We start from the raw sequence: 20,437 nt of genomic DNA on the forward strand, positions 1-20,437 counted from the left end.
TAGATTTTAAAAAATGAACTGTATTTATATCCTTTGATTCCCATATGGAATGGAACAAAAATCAAGTAGACCAACTACATTAGTGATTTTACGTCAAAAACAAAAACATCTAACAAAAAGGTAAGGAAAAAACACAGAGCTGGTCACGTTATGGACTTGCCCACTTTTCTTGTTATCACTGTTTTCCAAGAGACCAAATAATTATCTTACAAAGAAAACAAAGGGATCACATTGTTGAGTGTTGACTAGTCTAGTGCTTGTAATTAGGGTTGTCACGGAGACCAAGTTTAGAGAGAACCAAGCAGTAGGAATCCCAGTCAGTTCTTCGGAGATACTTCAATATCCTCTTCCTCCTCTGCACCATTGCTTGAAGACCCTTTATAGAGGATCCGGATCCTCTCCATTTCCCCTTGAAATGGAGAGGGTCCAGTTCACGGTGGAGATTTGTTTGAAAATTATCAAGGGCCAAAAACGTGCCACATCATTTAAAATGTAAACACCACACTTAACCCCAGTTAAACATTTAAACTACTTTAACTCAAGTTAAACACTTAAACTAGAAGCACTCAACCGGACAAACCACTGAAAATGTTTCAGACTCTCTTTCAAACTCTCTCTCACCAAACCCATATGAAAATTTCAAACTCTCTTCTCCAAGGATTTTCTCTCTGCATCCCACGTTCCTCAGTGTCGCCGGTGCCACCAGCCATCGTGCCAAGCCACCGTTGTTGCGTGGGCTATGTCTTACACCAACCTAGCATCAGCGGAAAGTGCCGCCCACTTGCAGGCATAGGCACTACCCAGCATCACCGGACTGCTCCGCTAGAACAGTCACTACCCAGTAAGTTTCTCTCTCTAATTTTTTTTATTGATAACCTCTGTTTGGTTGCTGAAAAAATGAAGGGAAAAAGAACTATGATACCGCTATTTTTGATTGATTTATTGGTGCTAAATATGGTTTTTTTTTTTTTTTTTTTTTTTTTTTGTTGTTGATAGAACGGTTTCTTTGCGTTTGTGTGTGTTTTAATTTTTTTTTTTTTTTTTAGCTTTTGGTTTTAAGCTTGGTGGGTTGTTTCAGATTTGGGGGATTTATGGATTGTTTTGATCTAAATTTGTTCTAAAAGCAATGGTATTTATGTTTTGATCTCTGTGTTTGTGAAAGAACCATGTACTCCTCGAGAGGGAGCAATGCGTTTGGGCAGCAATCGTATGCGGCTCAATCGGCTGCGTATGGCGCTAGTGTAAGTTTCTTTTCTGTTTATCAAAGCAAAAATTTTTATCTTTAGTTGTGTTTTGAACAAGAGTCTTGTAGGTGTAATGTGGGAAATATGCAGGGATAGGAATAATTGCATATATAATGGTGTGGCGGTATTGGTTATCGAGCTGAATTTGTTGTTTTTTAAGATCATTGTTTGAGTGGTTGTGTATTATTGGAACTAGTAATACCCATTTAATTGTAGGCCTTATAGACCCTCTATATTGTTCAGATTTGGGGGATTTATGGATTGTTTTGATCTAAATTTGTTCTAAAAGCAATGGGATTTATGGGTTATATTTTTTATTCCATGCCCAAGTTTCTTGAGACTAGGATAAAAAACAGTTATAGATTGTTTTGATCTGAATTTGTTCTAAAAGCAATGGGATTTATGAGTTATATTTTTGATACTACGCCCAAGTTTCTTGAGACTAGGATAAAAAACACAAAAAGGAAAAGCATAAGCAAAGCTAATTTTTTTTTAGAATAAACGGCAGAAGCAAAGCTAGTTTAAGATAAAGGATGAGTGAAGAATTAATTATTGGAAAATACTCCATATGCAAATGCTTTGCATAAGTTAAGAAAAAAGACATGAAAATGACAACATAAAAGAAAGGCATGGTTCCAGGAGAAACACCAAGTGCAGAATTATCTGTGTGTGTTTTATGCTGTGGTTATTAGAATGCTTGGTTCCATTTTTTTGGTTTGTGGGTATTTTTTTTTATCACACTGTTATGTAAATGTATGTGCTTTTCCATGGATTTTGATTTTATTTTTAATTGTTCACTCTATTATGAAAGGTTTAGGAAATGTATTGTGAGTGTCTCTTTGTTTTCCCTGTCATGCCACTGATTGCAGAATTGGGTGTGTGTAAATTGTCCTTTGTAGGAATGGAATGGGCAAGTTGTTTAACATGAGGCAAGTCGAAGTGATCAAGCTAAGATTGAAAGTTGTGGACTTTGGATGGAATGTATAGTCAAGAAGCAAGAGGTGGAATGTGTAGTCAAACAATAAGCACAACAATTGTAGAAATTTCATGTTATTATAATCATGTAATTAAAGTGTATATTTCAATGGAATTCTTGTTATGTGACCAAAGTGTACATTTTAATAAAATTTGTTCATTTTTTATTATATTCCTTTCTTGTCTACTCTATTGGATCAAATTTCATTCGACATCAAAATTGATCAATTTGAAGCAATTGCTCTATTTTTTATGATACTTTGACCTTGTAGTCATGTATGTGGTACAAATTCCATTGGTTTATGGTTTCTATAAAACAACGCATAAATGGGAAAATTTGTCATGCACAAGTACATACATAGTTGCAATGCTTCAAGGGAAAATAAGTTGTCACATTTATGAACAATGATTGACTAAAAACTACTCAAACATGTACATATAATAAACCAACATACATGAGTACCTTCATAAGCCAACTATGAAAACTATCCAAATGCTACTACAAATTATGCACACACTTGTCAAAGTTGTCCTACAAGCTAAGAATATATCAAATCTAAATCTTTACTAAAACTGAAAAATTAGCCTTGCTAGCTTCAAAATTTGTTGTCTTCAATCGGTCATGGAATACTTCAAAACCTTTTCTTGATAACAAGTGTGTAAAATTTGGTACATGAAGCTTTGCATATATCTTGCACTTGACTTTTTTTTTTTTTTTTTTTTTTTTTTTGGCTAAACTTCAATGTCATTCATACGAAAAAGAAGATACTACAGCATAGGAGTCTACCACACAAGCAAAGAGGACAACCTCAGGTAGATTCTCCTTGTCAATCACAAAGGTAATGCAGAATTCAAAGCTAGCTTTGCAGCATTATGTGCTGCAAAATTACAAGACCTACGGACCCAAACAAAAGAGTAACTAAGAAAAACTGATGCAGAGTTTAGGATATTAACAATATCATTGCTGATGGCCCAGTTAGGCACAAAAGGATTGTCAGACAGTAAATCCATACACATCTTGGAATCGCTCTCTATGATTACTTGTTTCCACCCTTCATTAGAGGCTAGATTGACTGCCTTGCACTTGCTTCTGCTTGGATGGGGGTGCAGCTATGGTGAGGTTTAGCCCAAACTTTGATCACCTCGCCGAGGGAGTTCCTTGCTACTACTGCTAGTGCAGTTCCTGATGGTCCAGTTGCAGCATCCATATTTAGCTTGACGAACCTAGTCAAGGGTGGCTTCCAAACCTGGGATGAAGATGCGCAATGAGCTTTGTTGGCTGCCTGGATTACAGTACGGAACTCTATGATTCTGCTTTGAATCCGCAAGCAGGCTTCACGGATGTTAACTTTCTCGCCTTGGAAAACAGCTCTGTTTCTTAAATTCCATATTCCATCTACCACGAAGGAGGGGGTGCAAGGGTGAGCTTGATTATGTCACCACTGCTCTGTACCCTTCTCTTCAGACTTTTAATAGATGGCTGCTAGCTGCTTCAACTCATTTTCTATAAAAATAAAAATCAAATGCATTATGACAAAAATACATACCATCAAATGAAAGTTCTAAACATATAGCAAATACATTATAACAAACTATAAGTGATTCACATACTCAACCATGATAAATAGCTATGATACATAAAGCATATGATATAATGTAGGAGTAAATTCAAGCATGCCAAGATGCAAAACTGATGTGATAAAAAATTAAATGATAATTCTACAAAGCACTACTGATAACAAGTAATGTTAGGGACATAAATTTCAGCAAGGTACTTAAAAGTATTGTTAATGCACAAAGAAGTTCAAAGAAGCATGTTTTGCATTAAACCAATCATCAAGCATTATTGTTAACCAAGTTCTTAAATTTAGAATTAGTGCCAAGAACTACAGCAACCATTCTTGAGGTAAAATTGATAAAGGTATGGGAAGGGTGGAATTTTTTTATAGAAGAATTTGATAATGGAATGAACATATCACAAAGCAGTTCTATACCATAGAAGAGTTACACCTCAAAAGAGCATTTGACCCCATATTGACTTCTTCTTATTAGAACCTAAAGGTGTTGACATTGACAAGTTAATTTGAAAGTAAAAGGTTTAATTCAGCTTATAAGCTAAAATGGTAAAAGTTAATGACCATATTTTTCATAATGATGAGGAGCAAGAGTTCGGAATTAGGCAAAGCAGAGAAAAAAAAAATCAAATACTAAAATAATTTTAGTAACAAATTCAGATTGAAACAACCCATAAATCTTACAAAGCTGAAACACCACTTGCTGATTTCAATCTATAAACTCAAAACCAACCACTGAAAAAATATAGCACAAAAAAGGAAACCATTGCTTTTAGAACAAATTCAGATCAAAACAATCCATAACTGTTTTTTATCCTAGTCTCAAGAAACTTGGGCATGGAATAAAAAATATAACCCATAAATCCCATTGCTTTTAGAACAAATTTAGATCAAAACAATACATAAATCCCCCAAATCTGAACAATATAGAGGGTCTATAAGGCCTACAATTAAATGGGTATTACTAGTTCCAATAATACACAACCACTCAAACAATGATCTCAAAAAACAACAAATTCAGCTCGATAACCAATACGCCACACCATTATATATGCAATTATTCCTATCCCTGCATATCTCCCACATTACACCTACAAAACTCTTGTTCAAAACACTACTAAAGATAAAAAATTTTGCTTTGATAAACAGAAAAGAAACTTACACTAGCGCCATATGCAGCTGATTGAGCCGCATACGATTGCTGCCCAAACGCATTGCTCCATCTCGAGGAGTACATGGTTCTTTCACAAACACAGAGATCAAAACATAAATCCCATTGCTTTTAGAACAAATTTAGATCAAAACAATCCATAAATCCCCCAAATCTGAAACACCCCACCAAGCTCAAAACCAAAAGCTAAAAAAAAAAAATTAAAACACACACAAACGCAAAGAAACCGTTCTATCAACCAAAAAAAAAAAACCATATTTAGCACCAATAAATCAATCAAAAATAGCGGTATCATAGTTCTTTTTCCCTTCATTTTTTCAGCAACCAACACAGAGGTTATCAATAAAAAAATTAGAGAGAGAAACTTATTAGGCAGTGACTGTTCTAGCGGAGCAGTCCGGTGATGCTGGGTAGTGCCTATGCCTGCAAGTGGGCGGCACTTTCCGCTGATGCTAGGTTGGTGTAAGACATAGCCCACGCAACAACGGTGGCTTGGCACGATGGCTGGTGGCACCGGCGACACTGAGGAACGTGGGATGCAGAGAGAAAATCCTCGGAGAAGAGAGTTTGAAATTTTCATATGGGTTTGGTGAGAGAGAGTTTGAAAGAGAGTCTGAAACATTTTCAGTGGTTTGTCCGGTTGAGTGCCTCTAGTTTAAGTGTTTAACCTAAGTTAAAGTAGTTTAAATGTTTAACTGGGGTTAAGTGTGGTGTTTACATTTTAAATGATGTGGCACGTTTTTGGCCCTTGATAATTTTCAAACAAATCTCCACCGTGAACTGGACCCTCTCCATTTCAAGGGGAAATGGAGAGGATCCGGATCCCTTTATAGAATGCTTATCCTACAACATTATAGTTATAATAATATACAAATAAATAAATCTAAGAAGGGAAAAAGAGAAAGTAACAGCACCTACAGTACTTAGACTATGCAATCAATTAAAAAGGGAGACTACTTAGCACTCTTATTATTAATTTTTGGAACCCCACTCATCTGTAATATATTGGCTGTTGTACTGAAGGCAACAGCAACTAGTAACTAATTAAAAATGTCAAACACATATAACTTCTTGCTCCCTAATATCATTCAGCTAGCTGGATGCCAGTCGTATCCTGCCACATCAATTGCTGCTTTGATGCAACATTGCATTTGCTTGAGTCAATTCATCAGATAAGTAAAGCAAAAAAATAACATTTAGTTGTCATGAGTTTCATTTGAATGATATTAACTTTCACAAGAGTCCAATGTGCTCATGCATTACAGCACACTGCAAAAATGTGGCAAGATTCTAAACTGATGTTGCACAACTTGCACTTGCACCAGTGGTGGTCAGTTTGGTCTGTGTTCTTGGTTTCATGAACACCTGTAAGTGCAACTGATTAAATATTTCTTATCCACAATTTCAAGCTCTTGAAATTTATTACTCGTCTCCTCTCCTCTCACTTCATCTTCCTCCATTCCAAACATACACTAAAAGTATTAGCTAGAACAATATATACCATGTTAATCACCTCAATGCCCCTAATTTATTGTTAACTAGGTGCAGGTAGATAACAAGATTTGTAAGAAATTGTTCAATCAAGGGATTGATATTACCCCCAAATAAAACTATCTAATGCAAGACTGAATTCAAGGAAGTGTTAAAACTAAACAATACAGGACTAAGTAGTAATATAATGAAAAGAATCTAAATAATAGACTCAAATAAATAGTACTTGGTTCAACTGTCACCTTCTTGTGTAAAACTGAAGATAGATGCTTGATCTTAGTTGTGAGTTGTGCCACTGCAAAGAAATCAGAGAAAGGAAATCCATAATCATATCCAAAAAAATGATTGCAAGCTTAGTATGTATGGAAGAAGTTTCAAGGATCACTGAAATTTGCACTTCTTGCAAGCAAAAAGAACAAGAAGGGTATTTTCATTTCCATTAAAGTTGTTTGTTGCACCCACAGAAGGGCAAAAAGACATGATCAAAAAGATTATTGAGAGAGAGAGAACAACCTCATATTTCAGGGGTTCAAATGGCTCAACCTAATTTTATATTCCATCTAGCCACAACAGGGATTTCTAATAAAATAGAAATTTTTCTGGTAAGTCCACAACAGAACTTTGAAAAAAATACATTTATGCCATCCTAGTCTAACCACATGCTCCTCATGGAAAAGTTCGAAGCTAATTTAGATAATAGCTACTTGGTATCTCTTGGCTAGCCAACTCAACTGCTACTCATTTCTTAAAAAAAAATATCTATTTTATATTGTGTTTCACCAAGATTTAATAAAAAAATGTCATGTCTAGTGTACAAAGCTCCCACTTTTGCAGGGTCTAAAAGAGGTCATGGTAGGCAGTTTTTCCTCCAATTTTGTTTGGAAAGGCTAATTCTCGGACTTGAACCCGCAACCTGTCTTTTTTGGTGGAAGGCACTTGTCATCGAAGCAAGGCCCAACCTCTTCATTGAGATTTAATACAATGGAAGAAATATACACTTCTGGAAATTTCAGGTTTAATAGAGATTTAACTGACTAGGAATTGGAGTCGACAAACTCCTTTGATATCTTGTATGCTTATAAGTTATATCCCTAGCTGAGAGGACCCTAGTTGAATCAGGTGGAGGTTGAATAGGCATGGAGAATTTGATGTTCGCTCCTATTATGAGACATTGAGAGGCCCATGTGTTGTAAGTTTCCCATGGAAGAGTGTGGTGTTCCAAGGCACCAAAAAGAGTCACGATGACCTCACCCTCCACTTTGCTTTTACAAGGGCTAGAACCCATTGGCATTTATCCTTTTCTTAATGGTCTTCTCCTTTAACATGTTTGGGAACATATAAGGGCAGATGTAAAACAATGTTAAAAAAGGGTTATCATCTAGTATTACAAACAGGAAATGGAACCAAAATATAAGACCAAAAAACACATCATTCAAAAGAATTATATTAAAGCAGGTAAATTTCAGCATACTTTTATTTTAAAAGATAAAGGTTATACACATGCACCACAAAACAGAAATCAGAAACATGCAATCTATCAAGATGGAAAAGTGTAACGGAACTAAAATGTAAACCCCTTTACCTTGAACGCGTCCAGATCCACAATCTGAATCTGACATTTTAAATTCATCTCTAACTTTTGCAAGCTCAATTTTCAGTTTTTCTGCAGAAGACATATTATCCGGATGGAAATACTGCATTAAACATATTTCAAAAGTATTAGAGCATCAAATCCCTTTAGATCTTAGAAAGGTAGAGTAACTTCTGTGAAATCTACATAAATGCAGGCTTTAGAAGGTTAAATTTTTTGACTGGTAAAAAAAATAACAAAGTCATTAAAAACAGTTTGTGCATTAAAAGATTCATACTGGGCTCCATTTAAGAACATGCACTTCCTTGAGGGGCGGAAGGGGGGGGGGGGGGGGGGGGAACCCCTCTATAAAGGACCCTAAGTATGCATAATTGATAACAATACTGTAAGGCTATGTTACTTCGTGTAAATTCACAGTTAAGGAATCAATATATAATGAAATTGATTCCAGGTCTTTTGGAAAAAAATATTCATGGAGTGAAGGATAGGATGTACAAGGGAATCTAGCAAGGACATATTGCAGATGATACATGTCACTTAGTTTATTTCAGTCATTAGGAGTACCAGAGTGTAATTTCTTAAATTAAAGAATGCAACAATAGTCACAAATATGTGAAGAATTTGCATTTAGCTCTTTTGCAAGATCATACCATCCGAAATATGAAGCAAAAGATAGACTTAATGAGAAACAATTCCAACATATGCAGGCTCCTCAAGCTTCATTCTTTTCCATCTTGAGGAAAAGTAAACCACAAAAGGCGCCCTTGTATTCGAAATTTCGAGTTACAACATTTACTATACTGCCACTGAACAATGTCTTCCAGTAAACAACATAAAGGTTTTACAAATTCTCTCTCCTTATTAACAAGATCTCAACAGATTTAACCACAAGTGAAATTACCGCTTAGAAGTATAATTACTTCTTAAAGAATTCCACGTTTAAACATCAATAAGAATTTCGAGAGAAGAACTTATAGGAATGGACTTGAAAGTTCTCATTTTAGGTGGTCCTATCATCCACATTATCATCTAGTGCTCCAATTTTTTATGCATGTGAGATTTTCCACTTTTTTTAATGAAAAAAACTGATCTAGTTAATGAACATCTTATACAACTAAAAAAATATCAAGAATATAGAAAAGCTAAGAGAAGGATATTTGCCTTTTCAACTAGATGCTCCTTTGGAGGTTGAAGCATAAAGTCAGGAGTTCTGCCTAACTGACCCAAGATATCAAGTCTCTGGACTGAAAAAAGAAATCAGAATTAATAGATTTTAGGAAGATGCATATAGTATTGTATCCTATTGTAGGGAAAAATTAAAGCTGGCGAAATTTAATCAATCAAAAACAATTTTTAAGTGAGATTCAACAACTTGAGACACATTCAAACAAGTATTACATGAAAGTTAAGAAAATCAATGTGATAAAAATTTATTATTATATTAAAAAAGTAAAAAATAAAAAACTTAAGATTGGGCTTGAGCCTTTTCTTTTTCTTTTTCTTTTTGATAATTCAGTAGTTACAATGGGGGAAAGGAGATCTGAACCATGGACGTCTCCATCAAAAACACCAGGATGTGCCAATTGAACAACAAAGCTCTTGGCAGGTTGAGCCTATTTTTAGTTGTGAGAAACACAAAAATTTTCCTTTGAAAAACAACAAACAAAAATTGAAACTGCAGAGTTAATGAAAACTCAAAGAATCCAAGAAACACAAGAACCCTGCAATCGAAAATGCCATATGCTGCGAGGTCCAATCAAATAAGGACTTCAGCAGTAAATATTTCAACTTTGCCTTACTTAATTCGTGCCCCTCAAAGCACCTAGCATTCCACTCTCTCCAAAGATACCACATGAGACACAAAGTGACTGACTATTGTATGCCCCATCACCTCTTCTTCCAAACCCTTTCTTTTAGAACTCAAACATCTCTCACACAGACTTAGGAATAACCCAAGAATCCCCAAACAAACCAAATATCATAGACCACATCTCCTAAGACATAGCACAATGTAAAAATAAATAATTTACATCTGTGCATGGTTTTTGCATAGGAAGCACCACTCTATAATAATTATACCCCGCTTCCTTAAGTGATATTGTCAAAACCCTCGCTAAAGCCACACACCATAAGGGAAGAAGAACCCCAAAAAAAAGCCATCCTCAGTGGAGCACTAACTTTCCATATCCATTTCCACGAGAAATCTGCAAGACTCCCCCTCAAAATACTGTAGTAACTCTTCACTTAGAAGCCTTTTGGCAAAGGGAACCACACCAACTTGTCAGCACTCCCAGACTGGACCTTTGTAACATAAAGATCCTCCAACAAGTGTGCCAAAAATTCTACTTCCCAAACTTGCACTGTATAAATAAACACCAAGAACCAATAACACTGGTCATTTCAAATCTCTACATAATCTTCCACTGTGGCATCACTATCTCTTGCAATGAGAAACAAATTGGGATCTCTCTCCTATTGAGTACTCTACCACTGCCACACATAATGCCAAAATTAAACTCTAGTGTTGTCTCCAACATAGCATCTAACGAACCACGCAAAGCTGTCCCAACCACTTCTAATATGCTTCCACAGTCCCACCCCATATGGCCTCCTCACCTTTCTCGTTCACCAAACTCACCAGTGGAACCATACTTCATATTTATCACCCGTTACTATAATACCATGTCTTCAAATACATGTCACCACAACCATTTACCCAACAAGGCTTTATTAAATAGCAACTTTTTGATCCCAAATCCCCATGGCAAAGAGGAATGAGAAAGGAAGAACTATAAATCTTAGATACTTCACTATTTGCAACCTAGGAAACAAAATTCTTCACTTGATCAAGCCAAATTCCAAAGTGTAGCCTGAAAATGTTACAACTGCTTTGGAAAAAGAAAATCAATAAGTCTTGGGACCCAACATTTTTCACAACTAACATTGCCTATCATGATTGGTGTATTATAAAAGTAGTGTCAATGGCGGGGACCCAAGTGAACGTGATGTTACTCCAATCAAATGTCATGTCAGCAGTATCCCAAATGTTACTCAAAGAAAATAATAACAGTACAGAATAGAATACTCAACATCCAAGTATCTTTCACAGCAACCAAAGCTCAATTTTTTAGCAACAAGGGCAAAGGATTCTAAAGTGGTGTCAGACAGCCGAAAATGGAACCTAATCTATCATTTATCATCTTTAAAATCATCGAATTTAATAACTCAAGGTGGACTGGCTTTTACATGATAACTGAACTGAGAACAATCAAATAAAATTTTATATTATACTAAAAAAATAGAGAACACTGTGATCACTGATCTGTGCCCATTTAATACAGCTTATTTTTCAGCTTTGAGAGAGAGAGAGAGAGAGAGAGAGAGAGAGAGAGAGAGAGAGAGAGAGAGAGAGAGAGAGAGAGAAAAAAAAAAAAAAAAAAAACAACAACAACAACAACAACTTTACCTAGAAAAAAATTGAGGTTTTAAAAAAGCTATAATTTGAAAAAGTGAGGTTACTAACTGCTGAAACAACCGATATTCAAAACTCAGCTCCTTTTCCTTGTCCACAATCTCAGCAACCAAAACAGAGTTTATATCCTCTTATCATCAACCATCCAAATATAATATCAAAAAAAGCACAATATAATACGCTGCACAGGAAACACTCACTTGAAAACTTCAAGTCCCCCCCCCCCCCCCCAACAATTTCACTATCAAAATCTGAAAGTTTTTGGTTCATATATTCTTTACCTTTCTAGGGATTTCAAGAAGGGCATGACATTAACACAAAATTGAGTAATCCAAGGCACTACTTTCTTATTCTTTCTCCAATTTTCTAAAGAACGAATCAGAGAACTAAAATATTTCAACACCAACCAACCAAAACAATTTTCCACTATTTTTTATACTCAATTCCAAATGCCAACTATTGCAAACCAAGTGTTCAAAATTTCCAATTTCCTAAATTTCTAAGCAACTAAAATAGAATTTACATAATCCAATCATCTGCCATCCAAATTAACAAAACACACTTTAAGAAAACTAGCAATTCAAAAAATATCACTTTGAAACCATGATACTTAACCTGAATTTTTCTTTGCCTTCTCAAGTTCCAGCTGCCTCATCCAATCCAAGCTCTCCCTCAAGTCCTTAAATGAAATTCCACCAATCCTCAACTCAGTATCCTTCTCCTCCATCTCCCTCAACTTCATCAGCCTCTCATTCAACTCTGAGAGAGAAAACCACAAAGTCTCCCCTTCCTTCTTCACCTCCTCCACAGAAGGCCTAAGATTCCTCAGCTTTTCCCCCAACTCCCCATAGCTATACATCTTCACAAACTCTGTCTTCATCGCCATTGTCTCCCTCTCCCCTGCCTTTCTCTCCCTCCCATTCCCGAACACCGAAAGCGGCAGCATATCAGTCCCACCAATCACTGGGCCCGAATTTGATGTCGGCTTCAATTTCAAACTATTCTTAAATGCCAATAAGGTCATGGGGTCCCCACTGCTCCTCTGATTTTGGGGTGGCTCAGTTTTCAAATGAATCTGCCTCAAGCTTTCTCGAATCGCTTCAAAGGAAAGATTGCGGCCAATGCCACCACCACCGACTTTCGAAGGCCAGATTCGGTGGTATTTGTGGTAGCATTCTCGTCTGCCTTCGCAGTCACATTCCGTTTGTAAAGCTCTTGAAATGAGATGTTCTGAGAGGAGTGTGTAGAGTTGGGTTGAATGGTGGAAGGTGGCACAGAGGATCTGGTGCGAAACTCAGATAGGTTCTTGCAGATTTCTTCAAGGGAAGCGGCTTTGGAAGGCCTAGAAAAAGATGAGCTTAAAGGGTTTGAAGGTTTGGATGGGTTTGTGGGGTTCCTTGAAGAAAATGGGGAAATAGGTCTTTGTTGTTGTTTGAGACTAGCTTTGACATCAGAGAAATGGGAAGAAAATGAGGATTGGGATTGGGATTGGGATGAAGTGGAGGATGGGTATTGATCAGTGGTGGGGTCAGGAGGAGGGGTGGACGAGGTGGAGAAGAGGTGGATGAGAGAAGGGTTGTGGAGGGTTCTGTGTTTGGGTCTGAGTTGGAGAGCAGCAGCAGCAGCAGCCATGGGAGCGGCTGAGGAGGACTGGGACAGAGGTGTGTTGGAGATTTATTAGGGTTTGGGATTGGGAGGTGAAGAAAAAGATTGGAGTGAGGGTTTAGTGTGCAACCCATGAAGTGGGCTTGGTATTTTTGAAGTTAAAGCTTCCACCATTGATAAAAACCCAAGCTGGTACCTGCACCCAACCAAAACAAGAACTGATGATAAATTTCAAAATTAAAGTGACAACAGCTCAGAGAAAATGCAGCATTAAAGGATTGTAAAACCTAAGGAAAAATGCACTACACAGGGACTTCTACAAAATTTCAATTGAAATCAATATGCTAACACACATAATTTAAATTGATCATATACCACACTGAACATCACTTGATGGTGACCTCTTTCAGCTGGTGTAGAACAATGCAGATTCAATTTACTGTTGACAGAAACTGACCAGCTGGCTTTGAAATTGTTATAAGTCCGTATAACACTTGAAACTTTCAGGAAAGAACCGAACACATGGAACTAGCATTCTGTAAAACTTCTAACTGGTTAGAACTACAGGGTGTGGCATAACTAAGCAATAAACTTTGAGTGAGTTGAAACATTAGATAGGAATGAGCCTTTGTGATGAAATTTGGTATGATAGCATCTCTGATACTGAATTTAAAACATCTAGAAACTGCGAATTTTTTTTCTGCCAAAAATAAAACTTTATCAATCTACAGAAACCTATAACTGTCACATAAACATCAATGAACCACTAAATTGAATAAAGCCCTCTAGAATTACAAAACAGCTGGCTTCCCCATCTGTTGCAAATGCAATTCATAGGGTTGCATCTTTGGGATAGCCCAAAACAACAAAGCCCCACATTCTAATACTGGTTATAATGTATCACACCACTTAATTCCAAGATACATCTTTCACTTTATGATACAGAAAAGAAAATAAAGCTCAATACAGCAAATTTTATCAATATATACCCAAAAACATTTTGCAAAAAATAGTAAATTGACCCAAAACCACCTACTCAAATCAATAATGCATTAACAAAAGAAAATTCCCAAGCATATGCATAATTACAACAATCATTTCAAACTGTACTCATTTATAAGACCAAAAATATACCCAAAGTTATATATATATATATATATATATATTTTTTTTTTTTTTTTAAACTACTTTTTCGTCATAATTATCAAACCCTCGACCATTTCATATACACAAAACCAAAATGAAACAAAATTATATCAGAAACAGCCGGAGACTACCAATTGTATTGAACCACAAATTCCAATACAAATATACCAATATGCTACTTCCATTTCATTAAACTGCAAAACCGATAACGGGCTTGTTTTTAAATTCTGATGAGCTATTTTTTGCACAATGGACTTGTTTGTAATGAGTGTGGAATACCTTAGTTTCTAAGAGAACTTTTCACAAACACCTTTCATAGCCTTTTCACACTGGACGCAAATCAGCCTACACGCACAAACCATATAAGCCCTTCAAATACCCACATCCAAAAACGAGTTTAAAATCCATATATAGGCATATTAAGCAACAGATACAAGAAAATTTCCAGTTTTTACACAGTTTCTCGGCAACCAAACAATGTCAAATCAAGAGAAATTAAGAGAGAGAGAGAGAGAGAGATTTTTCTGGCCTTTGGCTTCGATGGCAGTGTTGTGAGCATCGGTGGCTGACTACGGAGCTGAGACAAGCAGAGGACTGCGGCTATGGCGGTTTGAAGGTGTAGCTAAAGAGTGAGAGAGAAAGGCGGGTAGAGATTAGTTTTTTTTTTTTTTTTTAAATAATAATAATAATAATAATAGTTTTTTTCTGACAATAAATTTCTGATGATATGGGCTAAGAAAGAGTGGCCCAAAGTCACCAATTCTAAGGTGGGTCTAGCTGATATGTTATAGGAGCTCTTATAAAGCCCTATGGGCTGTGATAATCATGTCCCTGCATCCTGATCCATCCCAGTTCCCAGAACAACAAACTTTGAAGCCTAACCAAATATAGAAAGGAAAATGGTTTCTTTTACATGTCATTTTTAATACAATAAATTTAACCAATTCATGTTAGTAGTGGAACTAGCTTAAAGCGATGTTACTCAATCACAATAAATCATATCAACAATGATTTTAAAAAATAAAATAAAAATTTTTTTAGCATTATTTTCTTTAATATGACAAGTGTGTTATTATACACTCTTGTGAAATATTAGGACAATTAAGGGTTTTTCTTTTCTCTTTACAAGCGAGAGATTCAAATGAGATTCTTCTCATGGAAAGAATTGGTTAGTGTCATTGTGATTTAGTCACAAGATTTTTGGCTAAATAAATTTTATATATAATTTAAAAGAAGATTCTACTTAGTTTAACTAGTAAAATTTGTTTATGTCAAATAAGATATTTGAGTTAAATTCTACTTAAAAGACACAAACATGCACAAATTAGTATTTTAACTTGATGGTAAAGAATAATTATATTGAAACGAACACCATAAATTTAAATTTTATCCTAACTACCAAAAAAACTAAATTGCATAATAAACTAACAATGTAAGGTCTATATATATAAATATATATATATATATATATATATTATTCTGTAATAAAAGACAAGATGGATTTAATTGTTTGATTCATGCATTATAATTGGAGATTTGAACGGTCAACTTTTTTATTTACACTTTTACAACTATATTTTTGTCTGGTTTATGATCTCTTTGACTCAAATAATTATTCAATGTAAGGATGGCAATGGGGTGAGTTTAGACTGGATCATGCATGGGTGCTTCACCTTCACCTCTACCCCACATGGTTGTTGTCCTACCTTGTCTTTGCTCTACCCTTGCAAGTCATGACGGGAAAGCCTAAATTCATCCCTACCCCACTATTCATGGTGAACCCATTATTCATGTAGAAGAAAAAGTAAATATTTATTCTATTCTTGGACTACTGAATAATTACACTTTTGATCATGGTTCATGGCCAAACATTTAAAAGCTAAATTGTTTCACTTCTAGTTTGAAAATTCTAAAGTAAGATTAAGAGCATTATGTCTTGAAAAATATTATTGTTTCCATTTTAGGGGGATTTTTTTTTATGAAGAATTTCATCATGGTAAGATCGCCTTCATTTATCTACTATCTAGAACTGAATATTTTATCCATTATATATCTTCAAAAATGAAGCTCTTGTTTGGACCCATGTTCAGTAAAAACCATTTGCGAATCCCTCATCAATTCTTCTGGTCCAGAATCAGACTGGATTTATACTTAATTGCATGTATAGTACAGGAAAAAAAAAATTATTATAGCATGAAAAGCTGTTACAAAGTTTTTTAATCCCATTGCTGACATTTCCTAATTCAGAAGAATTTGTCAACCCACATCAAATAATTTTATATGTTCTTCAAATTTGCATAGTCATGTTAATCTGCAGGTTCTTTTAAAGTCAGTGTGTAGAGTTTTCCACATTTTTATGTATTAAGGTGCCTAGTTTAATATTTGCCAAGAGGGATTTCTCGTGATTTTATTTTCCGTATTGAATAATGTAAGCAAGACACTTCCACGAAATATTCCCCACAATTACAACCATTTTTCTCTTTCTCACTCTCTTATCGAGATTCGGGTGCAAACATGTGCCAAGGACAAGGAGAGTGAAATGCCTAGACATCGGTCAACTGGGTGAGTTCTTATTAATGTAATGTATAAATAAATTTGTTTATCATAAATTGAACTTGAGTTTTTCATTCTTTATAGGATTTACTGTGGTATGACCTAGTTACATTTAATTTAGAGCATGTTTGATCATTTCAGTTAGAGAGAAAATAAATGATAAATAAGAGAAGCACTTTTGTAGTATTTCATAAATTTAACTAACTCATTTTATTATACACTATGTTTGTTTTGAAGGAAAATGTTAAATCCGAAAACAATAACTCAATTTTTATAATAATTATCTAAAATCCTAAATAAATAAAAATTAATGTTATTTTTTGAGCCATTTGTGAGCCTCAAATTAGAAAACAAACCCAATATCTAAACTTGAGAAGTGATTTTTCTTCCTCCACTTACTTTCTTTCCTTTTATCTATCCACTTCAAGATATTAAGGTTTATATTAATAAGAGTGTGCAATTGACCATAAAGAGAATGTGAGTAAGAAATTCAAGATGAACCTTTGTTCTGGTAGGTGACTATATTGGAAGACACGTTTTGGAACTTCAATTAAAAAGAAATAAAAAATAGAAACTAGTTTTATTTTGGAGTCATATTAAACTCAATATTGTAGAAGGTGCTTTATTATCAATTTACTGGTTTAGACTGAAATATCGTGTATTTATAAAAAAAATTTCTAAAGTGGCTTCATAAAAAATTTATAAAAAAAATTCCAATCCTACTCCTAATGTCTACATTAGCAATCAATTCTTCTCCACATTCGTTAACTTATAATTATATCAGTGATTCAGTACTGGATCGTAAATGCAAGTAAATATCAATTTTGCCGACAGCTTCAAGAAGGAGAAAAGAAAAGATTCCTGACCATGACGGATAGTGAAATTACATGACAATTTGAAACTTAAATTGACACGCTGAGGATTTCTTCATTGTCACTAACTTTATATATTGTACTTTCTTTGTTTTTTTTTTTTTAAATGAGCACTAACTTTATTACTTAGTTTCTTAATCAATGAATTAAACAAAAGTATTGCCTAATCCTAATTTTATATTCTGGGCATAATCCATTTTTAGTGATGCTAACACCAATACAAATTTTACTCTATAAACTTTACAAATTAATTTATCATCAAAAAACTTTTTTTCTTTTGTAGTAAAATTAATAATAGCTTTAGTATTATTTATCTATTTTTTCTTTACAGTAAAAGTTGTCTATTGGGTCATTAATCATTTTTGGTAATTAAATAAATTGATTAATATAGGTTTACTAGAGTTATGTGTGTGTGTGTGTGTTTCTTATTAATATTGTTGGTGGTTATTAACTCGGATGTTTGCAAGAATTTGAGTAATCTAAACATGCATGCTTGCTGAATAGGGAAGACCTTGGAAATCTTCCCTTCACATGCAACGACAAGATCGAGACAAGAAATAAATGAAGTTTGTGTTAATGATATAAACAAACTTAACATAGTGTCAGCTTGGCTTAATTACTAATTAACTAAGCCAGCCTACAAGTACATATTAAAATAATTTGTTTGCATTTGTCAATCTTGAACATAAATTTTAAATGTTAATCACCTTTATTTTAGAATAATTAACAATCTCACTTGTTGAATGAACACAAAGGAGGCCACATGATCTTTAGGGAACAAAGAGAAGGAAAATCAAAATTCTATGAATGATTTTAAAAAAGAGGAAAAACAAGTGGGGTTGTACAAAGACTGGGAGAGATGCCACTAGATTAAGCAACCATGACACAAGACCAAATTCCATCACATCTATGGTTTCTAGAGACTAGAATGACAGAGAGATAGATTTAATTAAAAAAATAAGAAGATGTATATTAGTGAAGGCAATGAAGGTCCCCATAGCTTTCTTCCTTAATTAATTATATAAAATTTAGATTTCCTCTTTCCTCCTTCCCACTCAGGTCGAAATCTACACGCTAAGGAAACCCAACATTGAGAAAACAATCTATAGCTGGCAAGACCATTGACTATCCAACAAATACATACATCTACTTCATAAAATGCTGTAGCTAGCTTCAATAAGTAGGAAGATATATATACATTATACTTATGAAAATTCCCCTTACTTAAGGGGAACACTAACACTATATCCAATGACCATTGTTACTTGTCAAAATTTTCTTATATCATCCCAATTATAGTCAATATTTTCATCAAACTAAGAAACAATTCATCCAGATATGGACTCTGATTTTTTGATAGGTTTACATAAAGTCCCAAATTATATTCAACATTCTTAAATATCTGAACTAATTCCTAAACAAGCAAGTGGTCCTTTCTTCTAGTGCCTTAACAATGTCAAAGATCTACTGCATTATATTTGATAACTATTTTAAATTAATAACTGTAGATGACTTCTTGGAGCATCGAGATTTTGAGTTGAAATTTACACGCAAGGAACAAATCTTGGATATTGCTACAAGAGTTTAAAATATAAGAAAAGGGAATAAAACCTTCTTCTTTTTTTGAGAATCGAATTAAACCTTTAGTTAAGAAGGTTAATTAACAAGGATTATATCAATAGTTGTTACTTGTTAGTTTGTTACAATTGAACCGAAAAAAAAAAATATTATGTTGCTAGGATAAGCATAGAAAGTATTTAATTAATCGAACTAATCCTTTTTCAGGCGTATAAACTCATTGACAACACTCCATAAACGAATGAGATCTAGTTTTAGATTGATATGATATCAACCTTTTTTTCTTTAGTCTTCTTTCCATTTAAATTTTCGTGTCTCAACAAAATTTTTATTTATATTTTTCTTGCTCTCACCACTTGTTAAAACACATGCCTAAAGAAATTTTTTCTTTCTTTCTTTATTTTATTTTTTTTTTTTATATTTATTGTTTTCCCCCTTCAAGAATCAAACTTTTTTTTCCACGCAGAAAAGGCTGAGTTTCACTTTCACCACATATGGTACTAGAGGGTTTCCTTACACTTTATCTTTGCGGTCAAATAGAACAAAATGTCATTACATTTAAAAGTACAATGAACTATATAGCAATAAGGTAAATGAATTGAAAGGTCAAGAGTGCATACAATCTTTCAGGTTCGAAATTAGTAAGAAGTGCTGGGCGATTGTTATTACTATTTTTGGTGTTGTTATATATGTAGTTGTATATTAGAGATGACCATACTTAATCAGTAAAAATGAGTCTGTGATCATAATGGATTAGTTGCCATTTGGAATGGATAATTATGGTAATTGTTGTTAGCTTGAGTTGGTAAGGATTGATGTTGCAAAGTTGTAAATGACATACAGGTGTAGAAATTACGTAATAATACGTCACAAGGCTATATATATATATATATTCCTTATCATTAGTTTAAATACTAAATTTAGGAAGAAAAAAAAAACAATAATGAAAAACGTGGTTTTGTGAAGACTTTTTGTCAGCTATTGGTAGGAACAATCACAGTACTTTACAAACAAACCATCAATTAAAATTATATAACTAAGTGTGACAAAAAAGAATCTGTACATATATACTAGCTAGTAGGGGTTCTAAATAGTTGAACTAGGGTTTGAAAAAGGTTTAATGGATAAAGTTAGAAATAAAGGTCTGAAAACAGAAAATTTATTA

General features: G+C 34.3%; 3 protein-coding genes across 11 annotated transcripts; 1 reads left to right on the plus strand and 2 right to left on the minus strand.

Moving 5' to 3' along the window:
- Nucleotides 1-14,933, minus strand: LOC126697820 (probable 37S ribosomal protein S28, mitochondrial). Of its 9 annotated transcripts, none has more exons than XM_050394929.1 (8): nucleotides 14,549-14,933; nucleotides 13,499-13,659; nucleotides 12,134-13,319; nucleotides 9,208-9,290; nucleotides 8,038-8,149; nucleotides 6,698-6,750; nucleotides 5,788-5,807; nucleotides 1-374 (listed from the first exon to the last, which is right to left on the minus strand). In XM_050394929.1, exons 3-8 carry the CDS (start codon nucleotides 12,540-12,542, stop codon nucleotides 251-253), a joined length of 801 nt encoding a protein of 266 aa, XP_050250886.1. In that variant the 5' UTR covers nucleotides 12,543-13,319; nucleotides 13,499-13,659; nucleotides 14,549-14,933; the 3' UTR covers nucleotides 1-250. The 9 variants fall into 9 exon arrangements, with proteins under 9 accessions (XP_050250886.1, XP_050250887.1, XP_050250889.1 ...); XM_050394930.1 differs by having other exon boundaries at nucleotides 13,499-13,667; XM_050394932.1 differs by lacking the exon at nucleotides 13,499-13,659.
- LOC126697822 (uncharacterized) lies at nucleotides 554-2,391 on the plus strand. The gene is made up of 3 exons (XM_050394937.1): nucleotides 554-841; nucleotides 1,163-1,241; nucleotides 2,144-2,391. Exons 1-3 carry the CDS (start codon nucleotides 589-591, stop codon nucleotides 2,229-2,231), a joined length of 420 nt encoding a protein of 139 aa, XP_050250894.1. The 5' UTR covers nucleotides 554-588; the 3' UTR covers nucleotides 2,232-2,391.
- Nucleotides 12,599-13,150, minus strand: LOC126696673 (uncharacterized). The gene has a single exon (XM_050393359.1). It carries the CDS (start codon nucleotides 13,148-13,150, stop codon nucleotides 12,599-12,601), a length of 552 nt encoding a protein of 183 aa, XP_050249316.1.
- Nucleotides 14,934-20,437: the final 5,504 nt, after the last annotated feature.

The sequence above is a fragment of the Quercus robur genome, chromosome 8 (assembly GCF_932294415.1).
Source record: "Quercus robur chromosome 8, dhQueRobu3.1, whole genome shotgun sequence".
NCBI classification, from domain to species: domain Eukaryota; kingdom Viridiplantae; phylum Streptophyta; class Magnoliopsida; order Fagales; family Fagaceae; genus Quercus; species Quercus robur.

What these genes read in the sequence shown, in the direction of transcription:
- LOC126697822 (XM_050394937.1), top strand. Translation starts at nt 589, where the DNA reads ATGTTTCAGACTCTCTTTCAAACTCTCTCTCACCAAACCCATATGAAA. An exon ending in GCTAGAACAGTCACTACCCA is followed by an intron (nt 842 to 1,162) that starts GTAAGTTTCTCT and finishes TGTTTGTGAAAG; the next exon opens with AACCATGTACTCCTCGAGAG. An exon ending in CGGCTGCGTATGGCGCTAGT is followed by an intron (nt 1,242 to 2,143) that starts GTAAGTTTCTTT and finishes TGTCCTTTGTAG; the next exon opens with GAATGGAATGGGCAAGTTGT.
- LOC126696673 (XM_050393359.1), bottom strand. Translation starts at nt 13,150, where the DNA reads ATGGCTGCTGCTGCTGCTGCTCTCCAACTCAGACCCAAACACAGAACC.
- LOC126697820 (XM_050394932.1), bottom strand. Translation starts at nt 12,542, where the DNA reads ATGACCTTATTGGCATTTAAGAATAGTTTGAAATTGAAGCCGACATCA. An exon ending in GAAGGCAAAGAAAAATTCAG is followed by an intron (nt 9,291 to 12,133) that starts GTTAAGTATCAT and finishes TTCTTTTTTCAG; the next exon opens with TCCAGAGACTTGATATCTTG. An exon ending in GATAAGCATTCTATAAAGGG is followed by an intron (nt 375 to 5,787) that starts ATCCGGATCCTC and finishes CTCTATAAAGGG; the next exon opens with TCTTCAAGCAATGGTGCAGA.